At 40.8% G+C, this 15352-nt stretch overlaps 1 protein-coding gene and 1 long non-coding RNA gene across 5 annotated transcripts in view; both read left to right on the top strand.

Annotated features, from left to right (window-relative positions):
* The window catches only part of LOC114571186 (transcription factor 7-like 1-B), a 32065-nt gene extending 29757 nt beyond the window's left edge, over positions 1-2308 (top strand). For all 4 annotated transcript variants that reach the window (XM_028602036.1, XM_028602034.1, XM_028602037.1 and 1 more), the window contains exons 12-13: positions 23-71; positions 1257-2308. In XM_028602036.1, coding sequence (XP_028457837.1) covers positions 23-71; positions 1257-1858 — 651 coding nt within the window. In that variant the 3' untranslated portion in view covers positions 1859-2308. The remainder of the gene's footprint in view (positions 1-22; positions 72-1256) is intronic.
* Positions 2309-11185: 8877 nt separating this feature from the next.
* Positions 11186-13329, top strand: LOC114571202 (uncharacterized). The gene is made up of 5 exons (XR_003694624.1): positions 11186-11297; positions 11689-11721; positions 11815-11855; positions 12052-12101; positions 12764-13329. It is a non-coding gene; the product is annotated as an uncharacterized LOC114571202 (long non-coding RNA).
* The last annotated feature ends 2023 nt before the right edge of the window (positions 13330-15352 follow it).

Genomic DNA, 15352 nt, shown 5'->3' with positions numbered 1-15352 from the left:
TTTTTTCTGTGTGTGTTTGTAGGGTAAGAAGAAGAAGAGGAAGAGGGCGAAGAGTGAAACTCAGTTCGAAGGTAAGACGATGCTGCTGTAAATCAGAAACCGAGACTGGGAGTCCCGGAGAAGTTAGTTTGGTTTATTAAAGCGGAACTCTCGCCAAAATGCAACCTAGTGTCTTCTTGTGAATGTAAACGCTTTATATTAGTATGAAAAGGACAAATAATTGGTCAATATTTGACCGCATCTATAACTTTGTGAAATGTATTTTTTTTTTTTTTTGTCACTTTTTTTCTAATTCCTTTCTATGAATGATCAACTTGTTGTAATTTGAAAGCGAGGTGTGGCACAAGGGTTTGTTTGTTCCAAATGTGTTATTTTTAATCTGTTTCCTGGTTCCTCCTCTGTGTTAATAACGGTGCGTTCTTTTTGTCTTGTAATCGCGACTATTAGCTCGAGTGTGACGTCACATTCGTATCGAAAAACGAATAATCGCGGGTAGGCTACTGCTCTGCTTTCTGCTCCAGACTCGGCTTAAAGCTGTTGTTGTCATATAGCAACCGAGCGTCTCTAGCCAATTTCAGCTGCACAAGCTCCAAAATAACTAATCAGGAGGTATTTAACTCCTAATAAGACTGTAGAGACATGTCTATAGGTAGCAGTATACAGCACTATGTTTAACTCCTAATAAGACTGTAGAGACATGTCTCTAGGTAGTTACAGCACTAACTCCTAATAAGACTGTAGAGACATGTCTATAGGTAGCAGTATACAGCACTATGTTTAACTCCTAATAAGACTGTAGAGACATGTCTATAGGTAGCAGTATACAGCACTATGTTTAACTCATAATAAGACTGTAGAAACCACCGATTAATCGACTAATCGGTAGTTTTGGTCTTAGTCGACTAAGATTTCTTTAGTCGATTAGTCATTTTTTAATGCTTATTCATGCTTAATTACTTATTTCCAAGAAACTTCTGAGCACATTTATGGTAAACACAAGATTTAAAGTGGTGCTTTTGCAGGATTAATTGTGGAGAAACTCAGTTTTACAGATGGTTAATTAACTACATTTATATTGTGCTTTTCTAGTCTTAACCACCTCTCAAAGCGCACAGCTCTGTCAGTTAAATCAACTAATCGATTAGTCGATTAAATCCTATAAGTGTTAGTCGACTAAGGAGTTCTTTAGTCTAGGACAGCCCTAGCGGCGATGGCCTTTCTGATGACCGTATCCTGTTTGTGTGTCTGTTCCCCAGATCCCGAGCAGGACTTCCCGCTGCAGCTGAAGAGACCTCGCGTCCCGCCCGACGAGACGCCTCACGCACACGCGCCGCCCCTGCAGCAGACCGCGCACGCACACACACACGCACACACACACTCGCACACACACTCGCACACACAGCCCCGCTCGCACCTGTCCCAGCCGCACCCCGTGTCCCACCTGACGCACACCCACCTGTCCCAGGCCAGCCCGGCCTCCTCGCTGGACTCCCCGGCGACGCCGACGACTGCGCTGGCTTCGCCCGGCGCCCCGGCGCCGACGCACACCGAGCAGCACGCGCACGCCGCGGCGTACGGCGGCCACACCTCGCCGTACGCCGAGCAGCTGCAGCCGCTGTCCCTCACCACCAAACCGCACCGGACGCCGCTCGTTCTGAGCCGCGGCCCGGCCACCGCGTCCGGACCCCCCACGCCTGCCTCGTCCTGCGGCACCCCCCCTCTCCGGTGTTCACCCCCGCCCCCCCCCACTCCTACCTCCGCTCACCAGTCGGCCGCGAGCGCACACTCGCACTCGCACTCACACGGTGCCTTCACTCAGTCGCAGGCGTTCGCACGCAGAAGAACCAATCAGCTGTGAGGATTCTGCTTTCCACTCTGAATCATCACATCCAATTTAAAAAAAAAAAAAAAAAAAAAAAAAAAAAATGACACCACAAACAGTTGGATGTGATTTGTACCTCCTTTTTTTTTTTAATGCTGTAAATAGGCTTTCTTTTTTAAAAAAAAAAAAAAAAACTTTTTTTATTCTAGATGTATCACATTTTTATATTAGTATGAAAAGGACAAATAATTGGTCAATATTTGACCGCATCTATAACTTCATGAAATGTGTATTTTTTTTTTTTGTCACTTTTTTTCTAATTCCTTTCTATGAATGATCAACTTGTTGTAATTTGAAAGCGAGGTGTGGCACGAGGGTTTGTTTGTTCCAAATGTGTTATTTTTTTCGCCCCCACCTGGTAGTTGTTGAGTGTAAATCTGTTTCCTGGTTCCTCCTCTGTGTTAATAAATCTTCACTGAATTCTGACATGCTGCCTGTGTGATGATGGGAGTTGTAGTTCTTCCGGAGAGCTTTAGGCTACATGTGCATCGCTACGATTTTGGTTTAAGAACAAATATCCGATATATGATTGGGTACCGAAACGCGGTGCCAACGTAAACGGTAGTAACGAGACCGGATAAGAACGAAAATTTCGGTGCCTGACTTTACGCTACACCTGACAGCAGGTAACGTTAGCCTAGTGAGTAAGTCGAGTTTATTTGTATAGCACCTTTCACAGATAAAAATCACAAAGTGCTTCAAAATAAAATGCAATACAACACGAGAAGTCACAATACAAGCAAAGTGAAATACAAATAGAAAACAACCATAAAATCCCCTCGACTAAGTAAAAGCCTGCTTGAACAGCTGAGTCTTCAGCTGCTTTTTTAAAAGATTCGACCGAATCCACACAACGTAGCGAGAGCCCACCTTTAGCTAGCAGCTGGATTAAACCCGATGGTTAAAATGCTGACAGTGTAAAGTGTGACTGTGTTTCACTGTAGAGGGAACCTAACCGTCTGCTCTGCAGCGCAGCAGCTGCCGTTGTCGGAATTAAACAACGCAGATGGTGCGTTCACTTGAAACCGGTAGCCTCGTGGTGCATTCAAAGTTATTGTAAAATACCCTTTTCCCATCTGGTGGTTGTTTTTGTCGTTCAACAGCAATTTACTGGTGAAATAAGTCATTGTTATAAGTTATAAGAGTTATTACATTATTATTAAATCTTCAATTTTGAACAATAGTACCCTTATTTGTTTTAAACTTTATTAGAAATTACTGTTTTAGGTAACGTTTAGGCACCGGCACCGTTTTAAAAGTATCGCTTTAGCACCGGTATCGATAGCCAAGTCTGTCTGTCTATCTAGGCGAGTAAATCTGAGTAAACTTAGTCCTTCCTTCTTTCTAATGTCTTTTCCAAGTTTTTGTCTCCTCTTTCTATCAGCATTTAGATGTGGTTCAGTTCCACGGTTCAGTGAATCTATCGCTGACGACGCTCTATTCTTCCTCTTTATATAGATTTTTTTTTTCAAAGAGTCAGACTTTGGAAGTATTCAGATCCTCTACCGCAGTAAAAGTACTAATACCACACTGTAAACTTACTCTGTAACCAGTAAAAGTCCCGCATTGATAATGTAAAGGAAAATGTAGTTAAAGTATTAAAAGTGAAGAAGGATGAGTTGAGTGTTTAACGGTCTCATCATCTCAGCTGGACTTGGAGGCCGTTTGGAGCGGTGGATTAATCCATGTTTGATGCAGAGATGTTCACTAGTCATTTTTTTGGAAGTCCAAGTCAAGTCTCAAGTCTCTGGACATCTGCTCTTTCCATAAATGTTATGAATTCAAAGCATGTCCTGTAGCTACCATCCATACAGTACAGTATCACAATCCGTAGTAGTAGGAACTTTATGGGGTCTACTTAACACATCCCTCTAGCCCCTGGTGAAATATAAACCTAAGTTTGTCACATCAAATGGATACAACTACTGTATAAAGATACAATGTGCCTGTTCCCAGCATTAGCACAACACTGCAATGGTTAGCTTGTTACCTGTGACAATATATGCTAAATGTAACGTCTATTTCACAAATTTTGTTCAATTTTTGAAAGAATCCCATTCATTTCCTATTGAAAGCGGCTTTTTGCTCAATAGCTTCCATGTTATGGGACCCAAAATCCCCAGACCAATGAAGAACTGTTCTGCTATGTGGTACTAATCAGAAACACATCACTATAAATTACTATTTTGCACCTCCCTATTTTATTTAAATTTTTAAAAGAATCCCATTCATTTCCTATGGAACAGCATGTGGTACTAATCGGACACACCACCTTGCCAGTGTCCTTTCCAATGCTGTGTTGTGCCGGGGGGAGGCAGCATAAAGAAGAGGGATGTTGGGCGACTTGACAGGCTGGTAAGGAGAGTCTAGAGTTCATCACATCAACAGCAGAGAAAAAGACACTGAACATGATGCTGGCAATCTTTGATAATGACTGTCGCCCACAAGCAGAAGAGCATTTTCATTAGCAGACTTTTGTCACCGTAATGTTCATCAGACAGACTAAGAATGTCCTTTGTCTCCTTGGCCATTCAGTTTTACAACATGTCACAGAAGAGGAGGATAGAAATGGACTTTTCAGCATGAGTCTAATTCCTGGCCCAGACCACCACATCCCTTTGCCTTCTCTCTGATATCCCATATATGTCTGACTGCTTTTACCGGCTATATTAATATTAACGCTTCTCCGCAGTCTGGCATTTGCAATCTGTACCTATTTTGCTTTATTTTAACTGTTGCTCTAGTTTCATAAATTACATTATCTTCTTAAGCCATTCTCTATGTTTACACAATGTCCATACTTCTCGATAAATTCTATTTAACAGTGACAGCTATCCCTACACTGTTTACTTTTTGTACTTTTGCACTATCACTACTACACACAATCTACCATAGCACCTTATCATGGTCAATGTATCAAAGGGCCAGTCCTTGATAGACCCCTGTAATCACTTCACATGTTCTTTACTTCCTACTTTTCTGTGAGCGATTCTTGATTGATATGTGTGTGAGATATGTGTGTGTGTGTGTGTGTATATGTATATGGAGCTCAGCGTAAATTCTTGCAGGAAGACTTCTAAACTTAATCACATTTCTCTCTCTTTTAAAGCTGAACAGCTGTTAGAGGTGTTCACTGTTATTTAACCAATCAGAAGCGGCCTTGAATTTCACGAGCCAATCACAGCATGACATTCCTGTTTTAAACCTGTCTTTCTCTGCTGCTCAGTTGTCATTTCAGGCTAATGCAAGGCAAGGCAGCTTTATTTCTATAACACATTTCAGCAACAGGGCGATTCAAAGTGCTTTAAAACATTTTTTTAAAGAAATTAAAAACAAAATACGAGAATAAAAGTTACAGTGCAGTATAAGAAATTAAACATTAAAGAGCAGTTAAAACAGTTAAACATATAAAAGCAGATACAATAGGAATTTCTCTTTATATACTTATATAGATTGTATAGACAGTTTCAACAATGTAACTGCAGTATAAGAAATGAACAATTATTTAAAGAAAGGCCACATCAAAAAGAATAAGATTTGAAAGAACTGAGAGTTGAAGCGGACCTGCAGTTTTCTGGGAGTTTGTTCCAGATATGTGGAGCATAAAAACTGAACGCTGTTCCCCCTGTTTAGTTCTGACTCCGGGGACAACAAGTAGACCTGTCCCAGACCACCTGAGAGGTCTGGGGGGGTCATAGTGTAGTAGCAGATCAGAAATGTATTTTGGCCCTAAACCATTTAGTGATTTATAAACCAGTAAAAGTATTTTGAAATCAATTCTTTGAGGCACTGGAAGCCAGTGTAGAGACTTCAGTACTGGAGTGATATGATCCACTTTCTTGGTTTTAGTGAGGACTCGAGCAGCAGCGTTCTGAATCAGCTGCAGCTGTCTGATTGATTTTTTAGGGAGACCTGTAAAGACACCGTTACAGTAGTCAAGTCTACTGAAGATAAAAGCATGGACAAGTTTTTCCAAATCCTGCTGAGACATAAGTCCTTTAACCCTTGATATATTTTTAAGGTGGTAATAGGCATCACTCTTGCCTATAAGTAGAACTATAGGCCTAAGTCTAAGTAGGCCTACAGTGTAAAACAAAAACTCCTGGGTTCATAGTCCACAATGCAGGTTGACTGAAATCCTGAGGACCAGTAGGTGGCGAACATGAGCTCGAATGACAGTGACCAAATGTACATGAAGAAAAAGTTAGAGCACATGGGGAGGAGTTGAATTGACTACATGGCAGTTGATGATGGGGCGGTTCAAAAGAAAAAAAAGAGGAAAGACCTAGAGATAATATTATCAAATCTTTCATTTCTCACAGATTTAGTGAGAATGTCCCTCCAGAACAGTGGTCCTCTGTGGCACCTGCTGTGTTTAAGAAAGACGAGGAAAATCTCCAGGAGTGGTTGAGGGTGATTTGGCAGCAGGACAGACAAGGAGTCTGCACTCAAGTGTTGCAAACAGGTAGGCTCCCGAATAAAATGTATGCTGTAGGTGCAATTGTAACTTTTCCAAGACCGCGAGAAAGGCTGTTAAGGGAGGCTTATCGCGATGCTACTGTAGCTAACAGCTAGGTGCAGGTGGTGATGCTTCAGTATAGGCTATTGCTAGCTGTTTAGATCAGTGGGGGATGCCTCGTAGCACTGTCAAACTGCCAGAGCATTTAACCCTCCCAGGGCCTTTTGATCAAAAGAAAAGAGTACCAACTTTTGAACACAGGGTCATTAAGGGGATGACCAAACAAATGCAGATACGGATGTCTGCTGGGGCCCCACTGCTGCGTTTGCCCCCTAGGAGCCTCAAAATGGGTTTAAATGCAAAAATGACGTAGACCAGTGGTGTCAAACACAACTTCACTAAGGGCCACACTGGAAAATAAGAATCCCATCAAGGGCTAATAATGTTAAGTTTATTGATATGCTTTTATTTAATAGAAAAAGTCAAATATCTTTGATTGTATTATTGAATGTCTTCTCACTTACAGTTTGGTCGAGATAAAGTCCTAAAGAAGTCAGGATAAAGTTCTTCAGAAATCATAGAAAAAAAAAAGCACCCAAAATCGTCGGAAAAAGTGACAATAACGTCGGAAAAAGTTACAAATCGTCAAAAATAATGACAACAACATCAGAAGAAGTGAGTTGAGTATGACCCTTGTGACGTAGATCAAATAAAGGAGGTACCACATGAAACCAACATCCCACAGAGCCCCAAAATGCTCATGCCAGACAAATGACGCGCTGCAAAGGGCCTGCCAGAAACTTCTCAAATGCAGCCCCTTCATAGAACATCATAGGCCTACAGTTGACCTAGCACAAATATTGGAAATACAGCATTGAAACAGAGGGCCCGCCAGACACCCCTCGAATGTTCCGCCCTTATTGGCTTACTGTACAATATCAGATTTGGCAAAAAGGAAACCTTTTAGGGGGAAAACTACTAAGTATTTTGCAAGCTGACAACCTGGCTAGAGTTAAGGGGTTAAACATTAGTACTGGATAGGTTACCAGCTTGTACCCACAGGTGTTGCAATGTCAGTGTTTGGCCCCTTGACTAAAGTAATTCAATTCAATTTTATTTATAGTATCAAATCATAATAGGAGTTATCTCAGGATACTTTACAGATAGAGTAGGTCTAGACCACACAGACCCAACAACTCCAGTGATTCTCCCAAGAGCATGCATAAATGTGACAGTGGCAAGGAAAAGCTCCCTTTTTAGGGAGAAAAAGCATAAGGACTCCGGGGAATACGCTCCCCAGAGCTGGTTAGTAGCAAGCATTTCTGGGACATGGATACACACAGATGGAAAGAGAGAGGAGTATGGCATTGTCTTTTGAGTAGCAGTGCAAATCAACTCAGCAGTTGCAGTTGTTTTTAACAAAAATAACATTGTTTAATTATATTTGCGAAATAAATGACATTGAAACTTTTAATATTTATGAATAACATTACTTTGAATTTCTGTTTGGACATCATCATATTAAGGGAGAGAAGTCAAGGAGAGAGAGAGAGAGAGAGAGAGAGACAGGTAATACAGACGTCAAGGGACAACACAGCTGCCACCACAAACAGTGGAAGGATACAGGGAAAGTGACAGTGAAGACGATGTTGGGGACCAAGAAGCTGGTTGAACAGTGATTTGGCTCAGATTGAGCTGACGGCAGAGACACAGGGAAGGCAAGACAAAGGATCTGGGCCTACATGTGAATCCCAAAGCCAGTTTCACCAAACTCCTACAGGCAGAGTCGCCAAAATGGAGAATCTACCTTCAACACGTGTGGGACAAGGCAGACTGGTGGTGAGACAAAGAACTGCTTCACACCTGTGACAAAGTTGCAGTTTTCCCATTGGCCGTAAGGGCCTTTGAATGCACCACCCCGCCACCAGGAGGCGGAGGAAGGATAAAAGCTGTCGGCTTTTGTGCTTATTTGCTCCTTCCACGGTGACTCAGGTCACTACAGGAGGCACTCTAGCTAGCTAGCCAGCATCACCTCGCTGGTCGAGTTTTGGAGCCGGGACAACTTTATATCGGTCTGATATACAAAGGGGATCCGAGGAAATACGAGATCAGCTGTCAATCAAACATTCATGGCGGTACTTTGACATCTTGTCATTAGTTGTTGTGTAAATGTCTGTTTCTTTAGGCGGCGCTCCTTCCTGTGTCTGTTTGAAACATGAAAACTTCTCTGAGCTCTAAATGTTTGATTAATATTTGTATCGATGTATTTGTACGAGGCCTTTAGAAATATCTTTGACTTAGAACAAAACAGGTCTTTTTTAGCATGCCAAAATAATAATAAAAGGAGGAAAAAAAGGAAAAGAAGTGTTTGGTCATTGAGTAAAATCCAGTTCTTTATTTTGGGGTGGATGCATCCAATCCCTTTCAAGTGGAGAATCTGCACAAATAATTAGATAAGACGGCGGCCCTTTTCCTCCTGAAACACCACAAAGTACAGTGTTCATGTTTAGAGTCAGTCAGTCTCTGTCCTTTCAACTTTCCTCACTAAAACTGCTCCGTCACAGAGAAATGAGCAGAGTTTTCTATCACTTGTTCACAGTGTTTAGGTAGTGTGTGTTAGAGCTTTTCAATAATGTATATTAGTGTGTTTAAGAAGTGTATTAAAATAATTTCAGTAGTGAGTACGAGAGCGTTTAAGTAGTGTGTGTGAGAGCCAGGGCTGGACTGGGACAAAAAAATCGGCCCTGGCATTTTTGGCCCAGGCGGCCCACACTCACCGTGATTGGTCAGACACATTCCCTGCAGACAGGCCTCTTAAAATATTCATGCATTCTATGATATGAGTTGCCTAGTATTCTCTCAGTGGTCTCAAGACTTATCTGTTGATCTTACACTTAAATAATTAATTAATTCTTAGAGTCATGATTTGTATATTTATGGTATCTTTATTTTTTATTATTGATATTTGATGTATTGCCATTATTGTTATTATTACTATTTTGCTAAATATTGGCTTATCAACTTTAAAAACAGTTTACTGTTAATTTTAACTATTGTAAGATTCATATTTAGTTGCTTTGGACACAAGTGTCTGCTAAATACAATAACCATAACCCTTCCCAAAATCTACAATAAAGCTGAGAGTAGTACAGTATATGCCCTGGAAAAGGGCCCCAATACAAGAGAAGCTAATTAAGCCATTCAAGGAACACTGATTTTATAGATCACAGACCTTTCAGCTACCCAGCAGGCTAACCGTTAGCATTTTCAATGTAAGCTTAAACAGTTAGGTTACTTGACAGCCACTAACTTTAATGTTACTGCCAAAGTGCTTCTTGTTGTTATGACGTGACAAACGCACGTGCACGCACGCACACACACAGACACAAACCCACACACACACACATACACACAGCCTCCCTCCCTGAGAGTCCCTGTTAATTTGCCACGTCATCATCTACTCTCTCTTCCATCTTTTCCTCACTTGCTCCCCCGGCCCTGTCATGGTCACTCTCCTCCTCCTCGGCTTCTTCCCTGTCATGATGCTGTTTCTGCTTCTCTGTATAGCCAGCCACCTCTCTTCCTCGGCTTCAGGTAATGCTGATGTTGAAGCAGTTACTACAGCCCCAAACATGTCAGAAATGTTGGCACATTTTGAGGAATCTGCCTGTAGATTCTTAATCTTTTTCTCTTGTAAGTTCTCTGCACCTCCCTTGCACTTTAGTGGTCGTTTGTCCATTTTAACGTGGATGCTAAACTTCCAGCATAACTATTACCCTACAGCTCGTGTCTCAGGGCCGGGGGGCGTGGCCATAGGGGGGATTCGTAAATTTGCGGCCCGGAGTGTGGAAGTGGGTTCCTGGATTTGATTGGGTCAGGCCAGTGCCAATAAAGAAAATTAATCAATGAAAATTAATCAAAATTAATCAAAGTTCTTTATGGGCCGGCCCCCCCAAAAAAAGGCCTATTTATATCGGCGATTCGGCCCAAAAGTGCGTCGGCCCACCGGGAAAATGCCCAGTCAGTAATGTGTGTGTGTGTGAGAGCATTTCAATAGAGAAATGTGCATCAGTCGCTGCAGTAAAAAGTAACACTTTATTTACAGAGCATTTTTAAAAACACGCAGTTACAAAGTTCTTTGCGCACACATGCACAATACATATGAAGAAATAAACATAAATTACGAAATACAAGTTAATGTAAAATACTGCATGAATGGGGTGTAGCCGTTTACGCAAAGGCTTCTGTACATATTGAGAGGATCAGTAATTTATCAGTAAAAGAAGGCGTTTAACTAGAAACAGGCTGCGGTCCAGTGTAAACATGCTTAAAGGTGTCGTCAGGGTGGAGGATAAATACTGATAAATCATGGATATAAAGTCTATATTTTTCTTTAACTATAGTCTGTAAATGTACAACTCTTTCCCTGAAGCGGTAATGACCATAAAACCATGTAGCCCATGCTGGAGAGCTTCGTGCGGCTACGGTGCTCCGTCAGGTCAGCAGGAGTTGGTGGTTCAATTACCCGACAATAGGTGACTGTGAAGCGGGTACAGAGCAGTGCGAGCTGCCCGTTTTTTCAGCGGAGATTACGGTTAAGTTCTTCTCTTCTCTTAAACTTGAAAACATGTCGGCAGCATTTTCATTTGATGCACTATTGGTGTGTTTCCATTTCTACATATGCATTATATCTTACAGACCTTTAAAATACATTTTAATCTGCAAAGTAACAACACTGTGAAACAAATGTAAATGGTGGGATACGTAGCGACAGGAGCTGTGTTTTCAGATCCACAGGGATAAAAGAGGCAGAGCTGGCAGCTGATTTGACTTAATGAGACTCACCACCTGTTAGTCATCAAATGAGCTGCAGGCGTCAGTCTGAGTCCTGACCTCTGGCTACATGTTGCATCTGCTCCTCACTGCTCTTCTGTTTTGCTGAGTCTTCTAAAAATGGTAAGAAATCAACATGTTGGATTTTACTTTAAAACAAAACTGCAATGTTTGCTTTTTCTGGGGAAAAAGCAAACATTGCAGTTTTGTTTTGGTGTTGTTTCAGTTGCCTCCAATTATTTACCTCAAACTGAGAAAAGTTTGGTTTGGATTTAAGTTGATTAAAATATTGATGGGATGAATGTGTTTATTTAAAAATCTAAATGTGTGTTTTAACTATGTAGGTTATATTTATGAGTTTTTTTTTTTTTTTTATATATTACATTTTTATATCTTTTGTGAAGCACTTTGGTGCAAAACATTTTTTTTTTTTTTTAAAAGGGCTGTGAATTAAATTTAACTTTCAGTAAGAGCGAAAAGACAAATGTGCTATTTCTCCAATCTCTTGTTTTAGTCAACTCCAGTCCTTTACAGGAAGCTGAGAAAGGTACAGTTTGGATTACAATCGATCACTAAATTTATTTAGGTAGGTCTTTTTTTTTTTAAAGTCTAATTGTGTGTGTTTTAACCGCTTCTCCAGATGACTGGATCTCCATCCGTCTAACCCAGAGACTTTAAACGGTCAGTATTTCTATTAATATCTGCGACTCTGTGTCCCAGCCAGCCACACCATCAGATGGTTCGGAGTATGGTATCTGTAGTGTCCTATTTATGATTTGACACCATAAATGAAATTGCAATGTGTGTATTTAATTTGCAGGTGAGAAGAAAAAAGTTGAACAAAGAAATATTAGTTTCTTTTTCTCATTTTTGACAGGGCTGTTGTTCACGAACAATGCAATAGTGATGGGAGACATTGTTTTGCCAGTGAGTAAAACCTCTTCTTTTAAATGTATTTTTAGGAATGCTTGAACTTTCTGTGTAAATTTAGAGTTGTTAGGGACCAAAAATTCTGTTTTTGAGTAATAATTCTAAAATGTACCACACTTGTCTTATTTTTTTTTTTTTATTGTCATGCAGTAGCCACCCATTTAGCTAAGGCTGCAGTAAGTTTGCTCTTAGTTGTGGTATCCATGTGCTTCTGTCTGAAGTCAATGGAACCACTTGGCAGCTTTTTAAAAGTAAACTTTCCATTCAGAATCTTATTGGCATCCATTTTGGCGATTCACGCTCACCATCCATTAAAAATTGAATGTTAGCCTACTATTCTTTGGCCGGCTCGCAAGACCAAGTGTGTGCGTCGCATGGGTGCAGCGCGCCTGTTTTGTTTCCGATCTAGCTTGATCCGGTGTGGTGTTGTAGTTTTTCTAACGTTACTAGTTGTTGCAACAGCATGTGGAAAACTACAAAGTTTGCTAGGCCAAAAAGGATGAAATTTTCTTCCAAAAAGAAGAAATTTAAGCCATTAAAATGGGTTTGCGTTTAACTGACTAACAAAAACTTGTCTTGGGAACTGACTTTGGAACTTTGAAAACAATGTTATCTGAATTCGTATGTCTCCTTTTTGCTTCCATAAATCAACTGTCCAGCCTTAGTCCAGCATAGAGGGGCTGAGTGAATGTGGTCTGGACTCTGTGGAGGAGAGTCATGGTTTCAGAGACGCTGTAGAAAGACAGAATACCTGCACTGTGATCCAGGTACACTCCTACTCTGGAGGACTCAGGGCCTGAGACGGGAGTTTGGACATTGTTGTAAAAAAATGTGTAACTGTTGTTGATACAATCTAACGCCCAAGATTTGTCATTTAGTCCAAATCTACATTCATCCAACCCCCCTGCTCTGCTGATAAACTTGTACTGCTAATCATAATCTCCACCTCCCAGTAACAATGTCCAGTCAGACTCTCGCTGACCACCATAATCTCACGCTCCATGGCTTTGGCTCCATGTTGCCATTTGGTGATCTGGTGTGGGTTCCCTTCAGCTACACCCTGCAGGCCTATTACCTGGTCAGCGCTCTGGCAGCCCTCCTCACACTCAATCATAAGGAACCAAGTCACTGAGCATCTTGCTTTGATTAAATAACTGCAGTTGTTGTCTTTCGTTTTTGTTACGTTATCTTGAGGACACGTATAGCTACCAGTGTTGGGAAAGATACTTTCAAAACGTATTTCGTTACAGAATACATGCCCACAAATGTAATTTGTAACTTATTCCGTTACGTTACTCAATCTGAGTAACGTATTCTGAATACTTGGATTACTTCAGGATTACTTCCACATTGAATTGCGTTTTATAAGTGGAGGAATGCGACCATCACATCCAACTTACTAAACAGGCCTATAATGGTGTCTTCTTTTTATTCCTACTAGCTGAATGTGTACCTGAACAAGCAGATAGATTATTGTATTGGTAGTCCCGAACTGCATAGCCTACTACAAAAATCTAACCGCGTTCTAAGCTACCACAACAAGCTAATTTTAGCTAAAGTTAGCTAGCATGTCAAACGGGGCTATAGTCTTTAAACAGCTCTGGAGCTAGTAAATCAGCACAGAGGAGAATGTAAAGTCGCACGTCAATGTTAAAATAGCAAGGTGACCAGTAAAACTACATTAGACGACTACCCTTGGCTAATTAAAAAAATAACTTACTTTAAGATGCTTCTTCAGGTTGGAGGTGGAGTAATTTGGAGCTGAAAGGAGGTTGGTTGCTGGCAAGCAGAGGCTGCACGGCACAGTTAGCTGTATTTCATTCTCCCTGTTCGTTCTTTAATGTGAAATGCTGTTTGAATTTCCAAGATAGAAACTTATTGCTGCCCTGGCTCTGTCGTGCCGGTTCCGACTCCACTGTGACTGATCACGCAAATAGCAATTTTTTCTATTTCATATCGGGGCTTCTGGAAAATGCATTAAGTTGCCTTAATTTATTCAGAGTGAAACAGAAGTATCGTCATGTAATCCATTGATTTTAACAATGTAACTGTATTCTAAATACCAACTATTGAAATTGTATCTGTAACGGAATAGTTACTCATAATTTGTATTCTGAATACGTAACGCTGTTACATGTATTCCGTTACTCCCCAACACTGATAGCTACTCCATAAAAAGAGACCAATTGATTAGTCCCCAAAAGATAAAGTTAACGTTTAATTTCCCAGTTTTCGAAGCTGATGTTTTCTCTTGGTGTCGTTGGCTTCTACATCTTCAGGAAGTCTCACTCTGAGAACGCCTTCAGGAGGAACCAGTCTGACCCCAAACTATCTGGTAAGTTCTCCTTCAGGCTTAAAGCTGATTATGACTTGATTACCCTCCAAAGGAAAATCACCAAGGCTGACTGGCTTTATGAGCTCTGTTGTTATCTCCACAGCAGAGTTACAGTATGTCCACAGTTGTTGTCTTTTGTTAAAAAATAACATTAAGTCTATTCATACCATCCTTTGATAGCTTATTACATACTAATGATAATATAATATCTACAAAAGCCTGTGATTACTATATTTGGGGATGATTTGGCTCATTTGATCATGTTTGAAAAAGAGAAGTTGTCGATAATAAAATTCTTTGTTTTCCATACTTTTGATTGACTTTTGATCTTGTTTTGTGCTTTTGTTATTTGAACGTTACTTGGGAATGTACCTACCATCTAACTGAAGCTGCCTTTTGATCTATTTCTACAATAAAAACTTGGAATCACCCTGCTGCCCAGCTGTTTGCATCTGGATGCTGCCTGTGTTGCCTCACCCTCACCGGTGTGACACATGTGTTTGTATCTCACGTCTGCGCTATAAAGAAAATGTACAGCTTTTATATTGGTAATGTATTATACAAGTAATGAATGTTCTGCTCTGCTTAAAGGTATCTTTGGAACGACAATGAGTGATTGTTTAAATCCCTGGAAGCCCTCAGGATATGGTCCATGGTGCTGAAACAGAGCCTTGTTACTAAAACAGAGGGGACTTATACTTGTCAATCAAACCAGACGAAACCAGTCAGCTAGCTAAATTTCAAGCGTGCATTAAAAATATAAAATCCTGGATGACCTGTAATTTTCTGATGTTAAACCCTAACAAAACTGAAGTTATTGTACTGGGACCTAAACACCTCAGAACATCATTATCTAAAGACATAGCTACTCTGGATGGTATTGCCCTGGCCTCCAGCACTACTGTCAGAAATT

Source organism: Perca flavescens, chromosome 16, assembly GCF_004354835.1.
Source record: "Perca flavescens isolate YP-PL-M2 chromosome 16, PFLA_1.0, whole genome shotgun sequence".
Classification (NCBI taxonomy): domain Eukaryota; kingdom Metazoa; phylum Chordata; class Actinopteri; order Perciformes; family Percidae; genus Perca; species Perca flavescens.
The sequence above is the reverse complement of the archived record's forward strand: the minus strand, read 5'-3'. Positions and strand labels throughout refer to the sequence as shown.